The sequence below is a fragment of the Lobosporangium transversale genome (assembly GCF_002105155.1).
Source record: "Lobosporangium transversale strain NRRL 3116 chromosome Unknown BCR41scaffold_36, whole genome shotgun sequence".
Taxonomy (NCBI): domain Eukaryota; kingdom Fungi; phylum Mortierellomycota; class Mortierellomycetes; order Mortierellales; family Mortierellaceae; genus Lobosporangium; species Lobosporangium transversale.
The window spans coordinates 129,511-146,282 of NW_019029014.1; the positions used below are offsets into that span (position 1 = coordinate 129,511).

Below are 16,772 nucleotides of genomic sequence, written 5' to 3' on the forward strand. Positions count from 1 at the left end.
AAAAAAAAAAAAAGTGATACATATAATCCTACTACAAACAATACCTGGAAGTAAATATTAGCACAGAAGTGAATGGGAAAAAAGTGACAAGATGACATATTTTATTTTATTTTTTCCCGCAACCTTCGAAGCTCGGAAGGAAGTCTTTCGATAAGGTTGTGTCCCGACAGGAAGAAGGCGAACAGACCGCTAAAATCTGTCGCATTATGACATATAACACATATGCCTCCATATTCCAATGCCTAGTTGTATTGGAAAACAAAAAGGCGAAAGGAGTTTATACCAATTTTTGATAAAATAAAATAAAATAAAAAAAAGGGCCATCCAGGGGATAGACGAAAATAAGGAGAAAAGGTGGTTCTGCCGATTGTCCAATTTTTTTCAACGATCGAAAGTTGAGCCATGGAACTTTTAGTTTAGCCAATAATGCCGGTAATGGTTGACTGATCGATGAAAAGAGACAATCCGTATCATGAAATGTCCCCGCCATATATATTTTTCTGTGTTGCACACAAGTTTTTGAGGCTTCAACTTGACGAAGCAGGACCTTCTGAAACACCGACATCTTTCCTTTGCCAGATATGCTTGTTAATCTCGAGACAACTTAGACTCATGTGGGTCGCAAAAGTCCTTCTCACTAGCTCTGAAACATCGTCGCTACCAACATCTACCCACGGGAGACCTAGTGTAATGTTCTCTAGTGCACTTGAGCATATTTCAGATGTCACAGGATTCAATGCATTTGATAGATTCTATACCATCATAATGGGTTCCAACCAAACTAGCTTATTAGCACTTCATTCATAAAGAAAAAAAACGCCATTGCTGTTGGACTGATTGAAAAACATATTACCTCCATGGAGCATTTAAACAAACGGACGTTCAAGACTCGCAAGGTTAAAAACCAGCACTCTAAGGCAGCTTTAAGTATAGGTAGGGATACCCAGTGCTCGATCAACACTAGTGTCTCCAACCAACGTATCCTCTTCGTGTTGTTCTCTCTGTGCATTAGTCCTGATACAAGTCGATCGCCTGTTGATATGACCATGCTCTGACCTATTTCTTGACAGCGAGAACAAGCTCTGCTAAGCCTAGATGACGGGTGCTTTTCCGCCTTGAGGTTGGTCCTTGTACGCCAACAGGATTTCCTGTCCACAACGAAAACCTTTAGTCTAGGCCCGCATAGATCCAGTAGACCCTCCACTGTCACCTGTGATCCATAGTACGAATCCAGAAGCTCAATCTCCACCAATCCTTCTCTCTTCTCGCTACCGTCCCAGCAAGGTTGAAAGTCGGCCAATGAGTCGTCCGAGAGCCAAGTAAGATGTTGCAACCGAAGGCGTGCTAAATGTGCACAGTGGTGGCTAAGCTCTTTGAGTGCTAAATCAGTCCTGGATTCAACATCTACTTGCACTGAGATGTTACTGCCCAGTGCAACCGTCGCCGAAGGAGTTATTACTGGTGCTTCTGGTACGCTAAGCTCGCTGACATTGCTCTCTGCTGATCCTTCTGCTGTATCCACAGTACTGAGGCTGAAGCATTGTGAACAGATGTGACATGATCCCTCCATTTCCGCATTATCATAATTATTACCGGCATTATTATTGCTATAATTCTGATTGCTACCATTATCCCAGTCCGCAGGACCATCGACAGGAAAGAGCGAGTGATTACCCATGGGCCTGATCGTGATAGGCTGGCGGATCTCCAGTGTCCTTAATGACGATCCACAAGATCGAGCAAGCTGTGTAAGAACAGTATTACCTGCTGCCTGACAGTGGTCGAGTGTTAAGGACCTAAGTTGCTTGGCCCGGCCAAGAATCTCAGCTACAGCCATAAACTCGTTATGCCTTGTAGGTGGACGCGAAAATGTCAGCTCTTGAAGATATGGCAGATTCATTTCAAGAAGCTCCAGGAGTGGAACTTTTAAAAGCCACTTGTAGTAGAGCCGTTGCAATTTCATCCCAGGGACTTCGCGAAGAATCTCATGAATTGGATCTGAAATGACTCTGGATACATCCAGTAGCATAACAACAGGCCCTGGTGGCGGTAATGACCTTTTCTTTCGCCGTTGTAGGACAGGCTTAGTAGAGGTTGGTGGATGTGTAGATGTAGTAATATTCAATGATTCAGAAGGAGTTGTAGAAGCTGTTATGTTAGATAAAGGCAAAATAGATGTTTTTGGACCAGTTGGGCTCAACAAAGCCGAAGCAGAGGAGGACGAAGAAAAGCCAATCCTTGAGAAAGCAGGCGCTGTCCAGAGAAGTGCCTGTAGATCCCAAAGTTGGATCAAGTCCTCCTTGACAAAGTCGTCGGGGCCAATGATGCGGCAAGGTTTTTTAATAAGAGAGCGATAGTCAATGCCAAGGTTGTGACGCGCATGAGGAACAGGCGGTTGTGTATCCCAGAAGATTGTTTCGCCGTTGAGTCTATCTTGGAGTGAAAGGGTTGTAATGAAAGCATCGATTGAGCTACGAGACAAAACAGGCTGCTCATAGAGGAGTTCGAGAGCAAGGCGAGCCCAGGACTTGCAGAGAGTCAGGATGGGCCAAAGGACACTTGGATGGTCATGGTAAGGTAAGAAAGAGAGAATATGGAGGGTTATCTCGGGGGCTAATCTGGCTACTACTTGACGTGAGTGTGGTAACTTAGGCGCTGGGGCTTGTGGAGGGGGTAGCGGCGGCATAGTGTTGATGATCAAAATATCCTAAAAAGACACAAGTATGTCGCCAGGGAAAAAAAAGTAGGGAAACAGAAGAAAATGAGTAAGGAATGGAAAGAAGAAGAGAACGATGGATAGATGGATGAGTGAATGTATGAGATGAAGAATGATCAAGAAATGATTGTGAATGACAGCATGTTATCTCAAACTGACGATTTGTGAAAAAGTGCATATACAAATGACTCACTTGGGTACAAATAAACTATCCCAGCAGTTGAGAAGCCATTGTCACATGAGGGTGCCATCTGGTCTGTGCGTACGGGCGACATCATGATGGGTGTATATTATACATACACATATTTTGGGCCCGATAACACACTTTTCAAATTGATCGCGAAGACTAGATTAGGTGTTATTACAGCTGATTATTAACTGCTTCATGACCCATAAGTAACTGTGTTGTTTGAACATGATTCAAGCTTCAAGGAAACATCAACCAAACTATATCTTTTGTAATAATGGAGTAATGTCTACAAGCTGTGAAATAATTGCAAATGCAGCACAGCATGATAGTGAGAAACTGGATGTGTCAATGAGCATGCCGCAGTCTCCTCAAGTAAACAGGACTTTTAATAATAAATATTTTTATAAAATTCTAAAGTGGTTCATGTCAAAGAACAGCTCACGAGGGACGACCACCATGACCCCTAGCGATCTTGTCTATAGATGTCTCTTTCCATGTTTAGAAGGCGGCGAGGACAGTGCCAGCAATAGCCACAATCGCCATCAAAACACCACTGTTCATCGTAAGAGCATTGGCACCACCACCGGGGGGAAGGACAGAAGGACCAGAAGGTTTGCCGGTTCCACTAGGCGAACCATGTGTCTTGGTGGTGTTGGTAGGGAGGTTGACGCTGTTCTGGTAGGGATTAGCATCACCGAGGCAGTCAGCAACAGAGGTAACCTTGAGCTTTGCCTGAGCACCCACAGGAACAATAGCCTGGGCAAATTTGATGGTGACTGGGTAAAGATCATGCTCAAGGGTGATGATACCTTTGGCACCAGGGTTTGCACCATAGGTCATGAGATTGTTGGTCATCCTACGAAGAGCTGCATCAAGGCCTGAGGGATTGGCATTCAAGGCAACGTCCCTAGAATCATAATCGTCGCTTGTCCTGTAAGAACAATAGACGTGGTATGTTAATGATAAGGAAGCCTGTCTTTGTTTTTCCGGACATTCTCTTACCATGGCATGAATGAGCCGACAGCTGGAGTAAAAGACGAAAAGACGCAAAACAAAACGAAAACACATACCAATCAACAACAATGTAACCCAGCTTCTTGACAATAGCACGGACACGATTGTCAATATCGCCATATGGAGGACGCATGTACTTCATGCGCAGACCAGTGATATCAAAAACGGCTTTCTCAGTCCACTTCAACTCCGCGACGATTTGCTGGTTGGAGAGGGTGGTTAGAGCGTGATGGGACCAGGTATGAGAGGCAATATGGTGACCTTCAGCAACCTCCCGCCTCAATACTTCTGCATTGCGGACGACGTTACTTCCCATGACAAAGAATGAGGCCTTGATATTGTTAGTCTTAAGGAAATCCAACAGAGGTGGTGTTTCAGGAGTTGGGCCTGTTAGTCGTTAATAAGAGAAGTTAAGTAATTAATATGAATCACCAAAACAGGATGCAGGGGGCATATGAATGTCAAACAAAGACGTTGGCCATCACTGTAACTGACATTCACAACTGCTGATGTACACCACACTGAGATGATGCTTATTCAAGCGTGCTCAAAGATATCATTAAGCAAGAGCGAGGACAGGAAAAAGAAAATACAAAGGCTCAATAATAACAACTGTACTGTCTTACCATCATCAAAAGTAAGACCCCATGTCCCAGGCGTGGGACAAGATTCAATATCATCAGCGGGGCAAGTTTGACATGTCCACCAGCACTGGTCAGCAGGGATTTTATCGATTGTAGGGCATATAGGTGGATTTCCAGTGTGCGTAGGGAAGGTGGGGACATCAGCAAAGGAAATATCCTTGAGCCACTGCTTCATTTGAGGCGAGTCGATTGGGGGCACTTCATTGACAGGAGGGAAATCTGTAGGGTTGAATTGAGCTGTGGCGGCAGTAGCTAGGATGGCAAATGCCACAGTAGAGAAAACGGCCTTCATGATGTTTAGAGCTACTTCGTAACTGAGCACAAGGTTAATGTGGATGTGATGAAATGGGATGAAAGGGTAGAATTATTATATCAGTGTGTGTTCAGACAGGAGACCCGCTGTTTGCGTTTTGTAGGATTGAGAGAGAAGGTAAAGGTGAAGAAGGAATAAACTGGCGGGTGAAGAAAAGAAAGAAAGAGAAAAAAAAAAAAAAAACTCAAACAAGCGCTTAAATCTTCAATCTTTTGAAAGGATCTTTGATGTTGAGCTGAGTTTGGTCGAACGGTCCCTTTTATTTTAATTGTTGCATTATCAAACAAAAAGTGGGGTGGCCAAGAGAGGCCTTTTACTGTCTGGAAAATAGCCCTAAGAATAGAAAAAATACATTCATGAATGAATATGCAAATGCACAATTCAACTGACTAACCGACTTATCAAACTGGGAAGAAAAATAATGAACACATCCATTGTTTGTGAAAGGCTTTTTTTTTTTTTTTTTAGTTGTGACCCACCCTCCCTGTTCCCCACACTGCCCCGGCTAGCGCCTGTTCACTCTCGCACCCCTCTTTAATCATTCTTCTTGAGAATCCTATGCCTTGCCTTGCCTTGCCTTGTCTTGTCTTGCCCTACCTTTTTTTTAACAGAGGTTAGCTAAGATAAACGTACACACACCAACATGGTCGTTGCCAAAAGAAAAAGAAATATTGTGGTATTGTGTGGTGTGTGGGTATATTTCATCAATTCCAATAATGAGCATTGAGAGCATTTTTCATAACATAAGGTTTCTTCCTTTTCCTTTTTCTCTTTCCTCTATGACAATTACCCGGTAACAGCGATGGTGCGGCAAAAGTAGACTTCATTTATATCTGTGGAAGAATACATTACAAAATATATATTTGCGAATAAAGAGTGTTTTACACTAGCGCCATATCATCAATAGGTTAAAGGGAAAAGGAAGAATTCCTAGCCTTTAAACATTCAAGGGGTGCAGGTGCAACACTAAGAAAAAAATAGTAACTAAGACCTATTAGTAGAGACCATTAGCCCTTTGGTCCTGCGTATTTTCAAAGGTCTGTGTTTATCGTATTGTAATATTGTAAGCACGGAAACAACGACAACGACAACAATATCGGCACACGCAAACGCACAGGCCGAAGGACAAAGGCTGAAGGACACAGCCATGAACGCTTGAACATTTCAAGAACCCAAATGCCAGCTTGCTTATGCTAAGTGGCTTATTTAGGCCATATCCACGTGACTTGACCAAATTCAAGAATCAATGTGTGTGTATTTGAGTCTGCTGTAAGCCATTTGTGGTTTGCTCCTTCTCTAAATCATTCTCGGCTACAATGGTATAAAGATAAAAAAACGATTGGGACACATCCATCCATTCTTTATCTATCCATCCATCCATCCATCCATCCATCCATCCATTCACGGTTGGTTATGTATTAGATGATGGATAGCATTCCAATACACTGCATTACATTACATTGGATTCACAGTTATATGTGCAATACCTATCATTGATGGTTTCTCATTCACATTCAGTTCATGGAGCAATTTGGGACGGATCATGACATTTTCGCTTTACCACAATAATATCTGGATAGACCGACTAAATCAGAATGGAAAACTTCTTTTAACGAGCAATGCATGGCCAGCAACCTTGTTACATTTGAGTATTGATCCTAGAGGCATGAACGTTAAGTCGATACATCCCACCAATCTGCTTGATATATTATTATGGCCTTAGGGATCCTTTTCTATCAATCATTCGGACGCCAGCAATATCGAAACTGCATAGTATATTTCTATTGAAGCGCATTGGCTGACCTAAGACCTGGATGTTTTTTTTCTTTCTGTGTGTATATACGGCATTTCATATAATTAGTCTCACCGTAAGTTTGAGAGACCTCGTCACGGTTCCCTTGGATTCTTGCCTCGCAAGCGCGCCGCTCGCCACAGAGGAAAAGCCAAGTCCTTCCCTAAGGATGATCCTTCCAAGCCCGTGCACTTGACCGCCTTCATGGGTTACAAGGCCGGCATGACCCACGTTGTCCGTGACTTGGATCGTCCCGGCTCCAAGATGCACAAGAAGGAGATTGTCGAGGCCGTCACTATCATCGAAACCCCTCCTATGGTTGTTGTTGGTGTTGTCGGTTACGTCGAGACTCCTCGTGGTCTCCGCTCTTTGACCACCGTCTGGGCTGAGCACTTGTCTGAGGAGCTCAAGCGCCGCTTCTACAAGAACTGGTATCGCTCCAAGAAAAAGGCCTTCACCAAGTACGCTAAGCAGCACGCCAACGGTGCCAAGCCCATTCTCCGTGAGCTCGAGCGTATCAAGAAATACTGCTCAGTCGTTCGTGTCATTGTCCACACTCAGGTCCGAAAGGTCAAGATTGGTCAGAAGAAGGCCCATGTCATGGAGGTTCAGTTGAACGGAGGCTCCGTCGCTGATAAGGTTAAGTTTGCCTACGAGCACTTTGAGAAGACCGTTGACGTTAGCTCTGTATTGGAGCAGGATGAGATGATTGATGTCATTGCTGTTACCAAGGGTCACGGTTTCGAGGGTGTTACTCACCGTTGGGGTACCAAGAAGCTTCCTCGCAAGACCCACAAAGGTCTTCGTAAGGTTGCTTGTATCGGAGCTTGGCATCCTTCCCGTGTTATGTTCTCTGTTCCCCGTGCTGGTCAGAACGGTTACCATCACCGTACTGAGGTCAATAAGAAGATCTACCGCATTGGCAAGGGCGAGGACAAGTCCAATGCTAAGACTGACTACGATTTGACTGAGAAGGCCATCACTCCTCTCGGTGGCTTCCCTCACTACGGTATTGTCAACGAGGACTACGTCATGATCAAGGGATGCTGCGCTGGTACCAAGAAGCGCGTCGTTACTCTCCGCAAATCTCTTTTGGTCCACACAAAGCGCTCTGCTTTGGAGAACGTTCAGCTCAAGTTCATCGATACCTCCTCCAAGTTCGGTCACGGTCGCTTCCAGACCCGCGATGAGCGTCAGCAATTCCAAGGCACCTTGAAGAAGGATCTTTAAAGGAAAATATTTCTTTTTCGGTACCGTGGAGCTTTGCACGGACCGCGTGAGATGTTTGTAATAAAATGATTTCTGCGCCCATGCATGCAATCTAAAACCCCGTGTTTTTGTTTCTTGTAGAAATGCGTATGAGTATTTATTAATTTTTAAAAGGATATGTAGAAATGATTAGTCATGATTATGGGTTTATGGGTTTATGGGTTTATGATTACATGAAAGTGTCTTCCTGTTGACTTTTGTAAAGCCTAGCTGAAATCTTTTGCTTGTAAGCCTTGCTTGTAGCTCTGTCCTCAACAAATGGGAGGAAAGAAAGTTGTGGTCGGTTATTGTTAAATTTGTCATTAGCTGCGTTGAGACCCAAGGCAGCACTGAAGATTAGCTTGCGCATCATGCCCGCAAGGAATCCTTGGCTGTGAAGAACTTTGTCCAAGTGGTTGGTGTCGTCGATAGACATCTTGACCACTGTGCTTCGCTTCATCTGATACTTTTTAAATGTTTTGTTGATCTCGTTCGGAGTGTTGTGTTCCATGTCATAGAGTAGGTTGACTAAACACACATTATCCAATAGACATTGGATCGCTCCTTGGCCTCCAAACACCAGTTGCTGATGGCACGCATCGCCTACAAGAACAATGCGACCATGATGCCAAGTCTTGTAAAGGCGTTCCTCTATATCGATTCGGGTGATATGCTTCCGTGGTGTATGACTCAAAAAATCACGTACGCTCCCCACGCCCATTGCACAGCGTGCGTTGAAGAGTTCTTGAAATTGCTCTTCAAAATCTGGCGCAGGAGCGAGCCAGTCATCGTAGATTTTAGGCTGTGGTGAAGGCGTATCATCGTTGTTGCCATAATTGGACGATCGTTGTTTAGATGATGGCAGCAATCCATTGATACCCCAAGCGACACGGTCACCAGGCACTGGCGTGTACCAGAACTAGAAAGAGACAAATAATTATACATGTGTATAGAAATAAGGTATTAATATGATTGTTGTTGAATGCATCGAAAGAAAGCGAAAAAAAAAAAAAAAAAAAAAAAAAAAAAAAAGAGCGCTAGAGCGTGCAGCTCATGTCCTTATCTCGCTTCACCTACAGAGTAAGGTTGTTCCTTTGTATAGATCACTCTGAATTCTGAACATTCATCCGACACAGTGGGATAGTTACTCTGGCTAAGTGGATCTGAGAGGCCGGTGATGCAAATGTGTTCGTAGGTGGATGGTACCATATCAGCATCAGGCAATTTCCCTTGATCTGCTAATTGTTTAAACATGCATTGGCGAGTCAGACTTTGGGCGCCATCGGCGCCGACCACAATGTCACCATAATAGGTTGATCCATCTGAACACTTGCAAGAAACGCCATTAGGATTTTGAAGCGTTTCTACCACAACCTTGCCTCGATGTAAATTTGTTGGAGGAACCCTTGACAGCAAAATCTTGTAAAACGCAGGTCGAGTCATGATCCGAAATGGATATCCATATCTCTCTTTCTCAGGACTTTCAATTCGACCTAGCTTTCGACACTCGCTATCGACAACACTCAAGCCTGAGATTGGCTTCGACGCCCTTTCAATTTGTTCTAGAAGGCCCATTTGATCCAATAACCGCAGTACGGGCGGGCCCAGAGCAAGAGCTGCCCCTCTCCCAGCTTCGTCTTCGCTACAACGCTCCAAAATCTCATATTCAATACCTGCTAAATCCATCATAATGGCGAGAGAGAGACCAGCGATACCACCACCCACAATCAAGGCTTTAATGGAATTGACATCTTTGCGGTGAGATATAGTTAGGATAGACATGTCAAATGGTGTAGCCTTGGACGGGTCCTCACACGCTTGCGGTGCGTGCGCTGGTGGAAGTGGCTTTAGCTTCGTACATTCATCGGATCCTAATGTGGAAGTTGATGCGTGTGCTTGAGATCGCTGACTCATTTTGAGATGAGTGAAGATCTACTTGTCTTTAGAATAGTTTGGTCGAGACGTATAGGAAGAGTCGAACAAAAAATAATAATATGTTGCAATTGTTTTTTTGGATGAAGAATTCAATTAATGAGAATGGGTTACTTTGTTTGCTTGCTGAGCAAAAATAAATATTCACAACCGAGCGCAACATATTTATTGTCATTGTTGAATGCAATGCTCTCATGCTCACTAACAGTACTACGTATGGTACTTTGCTCAAACAACATGCATTTCTCAGATGATTCTTTATTTCTGCTTCTCTTGAGCTTTCATTTATACTTGCTATTTTTTTAATATTAATGTATTTTCCGTTTCACATCTGAACGGCAACATGAAGGTGGTAGTGTAATCAAGATAGGTGTAACCATTGATGTGATACACCATGCAATTGAGGATTGTGCCATGCGATCAATTTTTTTTTAGCTATTACTCTTACTTTTCATGGGAATGTTCCACACTGAGGGTTATTAGGTTTTACCACATCGTGATAGTCTGTGTATTTGTATTGTATAGTCCGTCCCATTAAAAAACGAGACATTCCATCTAGTGTTAAAAGAAGAAGTGTATTAGAACAAAGAAATAAAAAGTATTATCAAGCCAATACTTACAATTTTTTTAAGACGAAGGCCTTTCTGGACCTAGTCATGTTTGTAGTAGATTGTGTCCTACTGTTGTTGCCGGCTTGTCTTTCCCCCTCCTCCTGGACCCAGCAAAGGTCCTTTCGGTGGTCTTGATCCCTCTACTCCTCCTCCTCCTTCATCTGAAAATTTCCTTTTTGTGGGTCTGCTACTACCACCACCACTGCCACCACTGCCACCACTGCCACCACTACCTCCACCGCCGCCACTACCGCTAGAAGCTTGGCCTTGAGTTCCTCCGTCCGGCGGCATATATTTTGCAGGTCGTTTTTGCTCTCTTATCTGCGACTCACAGACCCTTGCGATGTTCTCAGCACCAACAGCATCTCGATCAAAGTATGCTTTACAATTTCGACAGTACTTGGATCGAAAAGGAACATTCTCCAATATACTGTCACAGTGAGGCCGTGGACACTTGGCAGATGTGTAGTATTCATGACAACCTGCAATGGGGTAGTCTAGAGATTTTGCCTGCTCGAGCCAGATTTAATACTCGTTAAAAAAGAGACTCAAAAATTAAATGTCATTGATCAAGGGATTTTTTTTTTTTTTTTACCTTTTCAACAAGCTTCTTCATCAATATCCCATGATCCAAGCCCAATACAGATCACCGCATTCGTATTGGCATCTCTTCTTCTTCCATTGCTTCCGCCCGCAAGCTTCAGAATTGCCTTGATCACATAATCAACGCATCTGTTCTGTGCTTTTCTAATATCCCAGCTATTCCGAACAAACCACCCGTCATTATAGAAATCGACAAGCGTCCTATATATAGTCTCCCTATTGTCGTCACTGGTCCCAGATCTCTCTGCTCCACTACTACTACTGACCCTAACCCCACTACCAGAGAAACTACCTCCAGTACTTGATGGAGCTTGATTTGGCGGCAAGCTCATATAAGCGAAATACTGTGTTAAAGTAGGCCTTGAGAATGACGGAATATTGCTTTCAATCTCTGTAATTCCTCTTCTAAGCTTTCGCCTCTCTAGCTCGCCCTGAAACTTCTTGGATGGTTTGTAAAGGTACGCTCTAAAAATCCGGAGGATCTCACGTTCGTTAGGTTTCCTTGGATCCAACTTTGCAATTGTCATCGAGTACCTCTCGCCTGGATCGATCCCAATACTTTCGGGGGGAGGGCATGCTGCCTGAGTGTCATATTTAACTTCTACATTCTCGAGGAGACGCGATCTCTGCTTCTAGTTGATCTCACGCTGGGGACTGGGACTCACCGGGGACAGTGGATTTGTGCTCGATGTACCTTCTTCAGCTGCTTCTTCTCCCTCGTTGCCATCTAAGAATGGTTCATCGACTTCCAGCAAGTCAATATCGCTGATACCCAGCAAGATATCGTCATCTTCATTTCCGTCGTCGTCTCCATCATCACCACCATCGCCTGCACCATGGCCTGAAAACGAGGACCCCTGCTGAGCACTTGAAGAAGCCTGGACTGCTTGAGATCTTTGAGTATCCGAAGGTTGGGCAGCTTGCGAACCTCTACCTCTTTTTTGCTTCGATGTGTCATAGGCAAGAAGTGTTAGGGTAAGGCCGTTTGTAAAGAACGATGTCCGTAGTTTCCTTCTAGGGCCATCATCAGATTGCAGTCCAACGTCCTTGTATCCTTTCAAGGAAAACAGCTCCTGCAACAATATCCCCTTGTGGTTAAGGATCTTGTCCTCAGCAGCCCCCTTGGTACTCATGTTTAGTTCCAACAATTGGACTATTTCCTCTCGAACTGTTGGGTTAGACGATAATATATCCAGGAGGCAGGCTTCCGTTAGGCAGAGAGACCAAGGTGAGAAAGCAGACGTAGGGAAATCCAGATATTTTTTGGCAGTTGCATTTTGCTCAAAAAAGAATTGGATGGAGCTTCTTCCATCGCCTGGAATATCTATGTCAAATTAGACATTATATTGAAGAAATGATTAGGAACATTTCTATAAACATATTATAAGATAACCTCAAAATATTATAATATTATATTTTCCTGCGCATTCCGATAGTGAGACCTTAGCGCTGCTTGAACAGGGACCATGACCATCCGATACGACTTGCTGATCACCAAATCGGGATAGATCTGGTTTAAAGGACCAAGCCCTGTCTTTGCATAGAAGTATTCGTATGCTTTGAGCTGGGACGGCTTGGCTACGTTCCCTTCGCCTTTTTTCTTCACTTCCCTGCTATACCTAGATAATGGACTCATCACTCCGTGATACAACAACGCAGCAAGGCCGTAAATAAAGTCCCTGCTATCAAGAACTTCATCTAGGAGTTGTGGGAGATCAGCTGGATTGGATGGCCCAGTGGTAAGCAGGTTATCGATCCACAAGGCGCAGGCCCAGAAAGCTCGAATCCGTGCCTCATTCAACATTTTAATAAATGATTGAATGAGCCCTTGAATTGTTGCAGCAAGTTGCTCGGGATTGAGATTGGGATCGAAAGTAGAGTCCAGCTTGGCAACTACACATGTCTTTAACGTGCCCAGAGTTAATGCAACAGTGGGGTGGGCCCTCTTCAACCGTCGGTCCTCGGCAGTAGCCTCCTTCACTTTCCTGGTCTTATCAGTCTTTCTGTTATACTTGACCTTCCCTTTGTTCTTCTTTTTTTTCTTCTTTTCCTCCTTAACCTCCTCTTCTTTCTCATCCTCTTTTTTTTCCTTTTCCTTTTTTTTTGGGGGACTTTCTTTGACGGCTGGAGCTGACGGGACGGTCGTGTTGTTTGCAGTTGGTCAGGTCATTTTTCTTAGGGGAAAGTTCCTTTTTCTGGGTGCGATTCGGCTTTGCGCATTTAGGGATATAGAATCTAATTAGGAACAACAATGTCAAGGGTTACAGGGGTTAGATGACTTTTTTTTTTTTTTTTTTTTTTTTTTGTATATGCTTTGGAAAATGTTCATTTGAAGGAGCTTACCTGGGTTGAGGTTGATTATTTTTATTCTGGTACCTAGCAGCTATCGCAGTCCTCATTCTATCATGGTAATGAAGTAATCTTTCAGCGGTTGGTTGCTGCGAGGCCTGGGTTTGGATCCCACCAAAGAAAACATTAATTGAATGGTCAAACTGGCCTTCTGCAGGAGTTCGACGGCTACGGGCATGGACCTCACGAACATATGATACCGTCAACTTTTCGGCATCAGTGTCAGTGAGCGCGGAGATAATCTCAGCATTTGTAGCAAGACCAAAGGTTGGGATATTTGGGGTGTAATCGTTATCGGATATAACGCCATAGACCAGGAGTTGACTGTCCCTTGAAAACCCAAGGGCTTGCAGGACCTCTTGTTTCTCATAGAGTGCAAACATGTGATGGCGACGAGGGATTGGACGAAGAACTCCTTTTATAGAAGGATAGATGAGAAGGTCAGAGTCCCCAGACACAGCGATACTGGTTGGTGTACATTTGGCGGCAATACACACATCAGCCTCATTTCTACAATGGCAAATCACAAAGTTATTGTATCGACCGAATGGCGCCGCGAGCTCCCTCTTCTCGTTATGACTGAATGTGAAGAGCTGTCGAAGATTCTTTTTAATAGCAATCATATGGCTTCGAGATTCCCATTTGCCTTCATTGGACTTGGTTTCCATGTTGGCTATGAGCGTATCGAGTTTTGCATCCGCTGCTGTACGCTTAGCATCTCGGTCCCTATAGGCGCGCGTTTTTTCTTCGCAGCGAGGCCCATCAATGTGTATCGTCACTGTGGCAAGAGGACCAAAGATTTTTCGAATGATACTAGCCATAGCATGGCCGCAGGCAGTGAAAGAACTCTGCCGGCTGAATCTCCTTAGGATGATATTATGTATATCGCTGTGGAAAGTGCCAAGCAGATCCAGCTCAAAAGATGAATGGGGTTCAGCAGCAAGCTCATGTACAGTCACCTAAAACAAAGATTGGACAAAAAAATAAAATATTGAAATAGTTACGTAGGGAAGCGTTTCCTTCAATCTCTTTCCTTCCTGTTTTTCACATACAAACAGCTTGAGTAAACCACCATGGCGAGACACTTAGACATTGAGAATAAAGGTATCATCGTTGGAATGCACCTCGCGGGCATGAAGGCTGCAGAAATCGCATTGCAACGCGGTGTACCCCGAACCTCTGTTATTAATATTATCAGGGTGTACCAAGAAAGAGGCACCACTGCTTGCACTCCGATCCCAGGACGGCCCAAAGTACTAAGTGAACGGGACCTCAGGAGCATCGTTCGCCATACTAAGCAGAATAGAAGGTGTACTCTTAATGATATCACTAACCAATTGCCGAACAAAGTTTGCGAGAGGACAGTTGCGAAGGCATTGCATTCACTGGGTATTTTCAGCCGGATTGCAGTAAAAAAACCATTCTTAAAAGAAGGACATATAAAAAGGAGGCTGCAGTTTGTCAAAAAATATATGAGTTGGTCCATGGAAGACTGGAATCGGGTAGTTTGGACTGACGAATCATTTGAAGTTGGTGAGCATTTTCGTCAAATAAGAGTTTGGCGTAAAGTAGAGGAAAAGTACGATCATGATTGCCTCGCACCCACTTTCAAAAGTGGTAGAACAACTCTGATGGTCTGGGGGGCGTTCACAGCAACCAGAAAGTCTCGGTTGGTTGTATTTGAAAGAGGTCGTAAAGATGGACGGTGTTTCGTGGAAGATGTATATCAAGGCGAGCTAGCCAGATTTATGGCTGAGGTAGGGGATGGCATACTTATGGAGGATAATGCTCCAGTTCATACTTGTAAGATTGCAAAAGAATGGCGCGAAAAAAACAGCATCCCGAGGATTCCAGACTGGCCTTCATGCTCCCCAGATTTGAACCCTATTGAACATGTATGGTCACTTCTTGCGGATGCACTCGATAGGCGCGCTAAAGGGCCAAGAGATCTTCCCACTCTCACACGGGCTCTTATCGAAGAGTGGAATAATTTACCGCAAGAGAGGCTGGCCAGCCTTGTCGCTACCATGCCCGAAAGGCTGGAAGAAGTGAATGGGGTCGATGGTAGGAACACTCACTATTGAACCTACATGGCACTTTTGCTACTCTAACAATGCCGTCTTCAAAACCCCAATAAATAACAGTATTGACCTCTTTAGTGAGCATGTAAAATTTCATGTGTATTGATGAAGTCTTTATGTATGTTGCATATGAGCTGTTTGTCCAGGTTGTTCAAAAAAAAATCAAGAAAATCCATTTTGTCCAAACTTTATTTCAGGTGACTGTACATCAATCTCCTTTGGTGGCAGGTCTCTCCTTGAAAGGTATGAATAGACTCCTTTAATACCCATCTAGAGAAAGTATAGTGTAAAACAGTGCAAGCAATGTTGGTTTAAGCGGCTAAAGATTGAAGCTGAAGTTGTTAGAGTAGAGATAGTTTACCTTTAAGAAAGCAAAAAGTTATGATCTATGCGGGGATGAGGGTGTAAGAGTACGGGTGAGAGCGCGAAAGCAATGTCGTTGTAAAATGAGAGAGAGAGAGAGGGAAAAGAGAGGGAGGCAGGACGTATTTATAGGTGTATGAAAGAGAACGAAACAAAAGGCTGATGAATTTGGAACAACTCGAAACAACAAGATTCTCAGCGACAAGTTTTAACTTTTTGGATTTCGAGTATTGTTTACAGCTCTTCTCCAATCATCTACATTTACCAAATCAAGCCTTCGCCATGACAATCAACAAGAAATAAAAAAAATAAAAAAAAATAAAAAAAAAAAACAGACTTCCTTACGTCCCCCCTCGGTATGTGTATCTGTCTGAACACGTCCTAACTGACATCCTCTCGACAACCCTTCCAAGGCTGCAGTGTTTGAATGTGTACAGGGAACAAAAGAGGTCTAGATACAGGCTCTCTTTGTGACATTGAAGGAGATCGCATGTTTCATGGCTATCAAGACAAGGTACCCCTACAGGCACAAGACAAAGGTATAACTCGGCTCAAACTCAAAGGAACGATTTTACCAATGGCCTTGTTATGAATCCACTTGCCTATGACACAGTCCAGACGAAGAGACAGCAGCAGTCTGACGTAGATGAAGAAGATCTCAGCCAGGAATTGAAACTTTCTCAAGGATTCCTTAACACGGCGTGTTTTAAAGGCAGCCGGTGAAGACCTGACAGATGAAGACTACGCAAACATAAACTGGAAGAGGAGCCCCAAACTTCTTGAAAACGTTGGACTCATATTCCATGAGCTAGGGCGATGCTCATCTGCAAATACCACAACTACCGTCTAATGCGATCCTGGTATTGTTAATGCCCTTACGTTTCTTCGCTAGATCGTCACAACCCTGACCTGCATC

At 43.9% G+C, this 16,772-nt stretch overlaps 5 protein-coding genes across 5 annotated transcripts; 1 reads left to right on the top strand and 4 right to left on the bottom strand.

The window, feature by feature from the left end:
* Positions 1–85: 85 nt before the first annotated feature.
* Positions 86–2,875, bottom strand: BCR41DRAFT_424350 (hypothetical protein). The gene is made up of 2 exons (XM_022030416.1): positions 854–2,875; positions 86–752 (listed from the first exon to the last, which is right to left on the bottom strand). Exons 1-2 carry the CDS (start codon positions 2,684–2,686, stop codon positions 528–530), a joined length of 2,058 nt encoding a protein of 685 aa, XP_021878551.1. The 5' UTR covers positions 2,687–2,875; the 3' UTR covers positions 86–527.
* A 388-nt stretch (positions 2,876–3,263) lies between these two features.
* BCR41DRAFT_358984 (hypothetical protein) lies at positions 3,264–5,029 on the bottom strand. The gene is made up of 3 exons (XM_022025155.1): positions 4,547–5,029; positions 3,977–4,307; positions 3,264–3,837 (listed from the first exon to the last, which is right to left on the bottom strand). Exons 1-3 carry the CDS (start codon positions 4,854–4,856, stop codon positions 3,405–3,407), a joined length of 1,074 nt encoding a protein of 357 aa, XP_021878552.1. The 5' UTR covers positions 4,857–5,029; the 3' UTR covers positions 3,264–3,404.
* Positions 5,030–6,166: 1,137 nt separating this feature from the next.
* On the top strand, positions 6,167–8,026 carry BCR41DRAFT_358986 (60S ribosomal protein L3). The gene is made up of 2 exons (XM_022025156.1): positions 6,167–6,196; positions 6,739–8,026. Exons 1-2 carry the CDS (start codon positions 6,194–6,196, stop codon positions 7,897–7,899), a joined length of 1,164 nt encoding a protein of 387 aa, XP_021878553.1. The 5' UTR covers positions 6,167–6,193; the 3' UTR covers positions 7,900–8,026.
* Positions 8,027–8,107: 81 nt separating this feature from the next.
* Positions 8,108–9,699, bottom strand: BCR41DRAFT_388497 (hypothetical protein; the record flags this gene model as incomplete). Its single annotated transcript, XM_022028010.1, has 2 exons — positions 8,108–8,836; positions 8,995–9,699. 2 exons carry the CDS (start codon positions 9,697–9,699, stop codon positions 8,108–8,110), a joined length of 1,434 nt encoding a protein of 477 aa, XP_021878554.1.
* A 786-nt stretch (positions 9,700–10,485) lies between these two features.
* On the bottom strand, positions 10,486–15,919 carry BCR41DRAFT_424354 (hypothetical protein). Its single transcript, XM_022030417.1, has 8 exons — positions 15,855–15,919; positions 15,696–15,763; positions 13,407–14,360; positions 13,176–13,298; positions 12,588–13,048; positions 11,758–12,387; positions 11,065–11,664; positions 10,486–10,942 (listed from the first exon to the last, which is right to left on the bottom strand). Exons 2-8 carry the CDS (start codon positions 15,761–15,763, stop codon positions 10,527–10,529), a joined length of 3,252 nt encoding a protein of 1,083 aa, XP_021878555.1. The 5' UTR covers positions 15,855–15,919; the 3' UTR covers positions 10,486–10,526.
* Positions 15,920–16,772: the final 853 nt, after the last annotated feature.

Coding starts and splice junctions, on each gene's coding strand:
- BCR41DRAFT_424354 (XM_022030417.1), bottom strand. CDS start 15,763: ATGGGTATTAAAGGAGTCTATTCATACCTTTCAAGGAGAGACCTGCCA. Junction 13,299..13,406: donor AATAATCAACCTCAACCCAG/GTAAGCTCCTTC, acceptor GTTCCTAATTAG/ATTCTATATCCCTAAATGCG. Junction 12,388..12,587: donor CTATGCAAAGACAGGGCTTG/GTCCTTTAAACC, acceptor AATTTGACATAG/ATATTCCAGGCGATGGAAGA.
- BCR41DRAFT_424350 (XM_022030416.1), bottom strand. CDS start 2,686: ATGCCGCCGCTACCCCCTCCACAAGCCCCAGCGCCTAAGTTACCACAC. Junction 753..853: donor TGTTTAAATGCTCCATGGAG/GTAATATGTTTT, acceptor ATGATGGTATAG/AATCTATCAAATGCATTGAA.
- BCR41DRAFT_358984 (XM_022025155.1), bottom strand. CDS start 4,856: ATGAAGGCCGTTTTCTCTACTGTGGCATTTGCCATCCTAGCTACTGCC. Junction 4,308..4,546: donor GGGTCTTACTTTTGATGATG/GTAAGACAGTAC, acceptor AACGACTAACAG/GCCCAACTCCTGAAACACCA. Junction 3,838..3,976: donor GGTTACATTGTTGTTGATTG/GTATGTGTTTTC, acceptor TTGTTCTTACAG/GACAAGCGACGATTATGATT.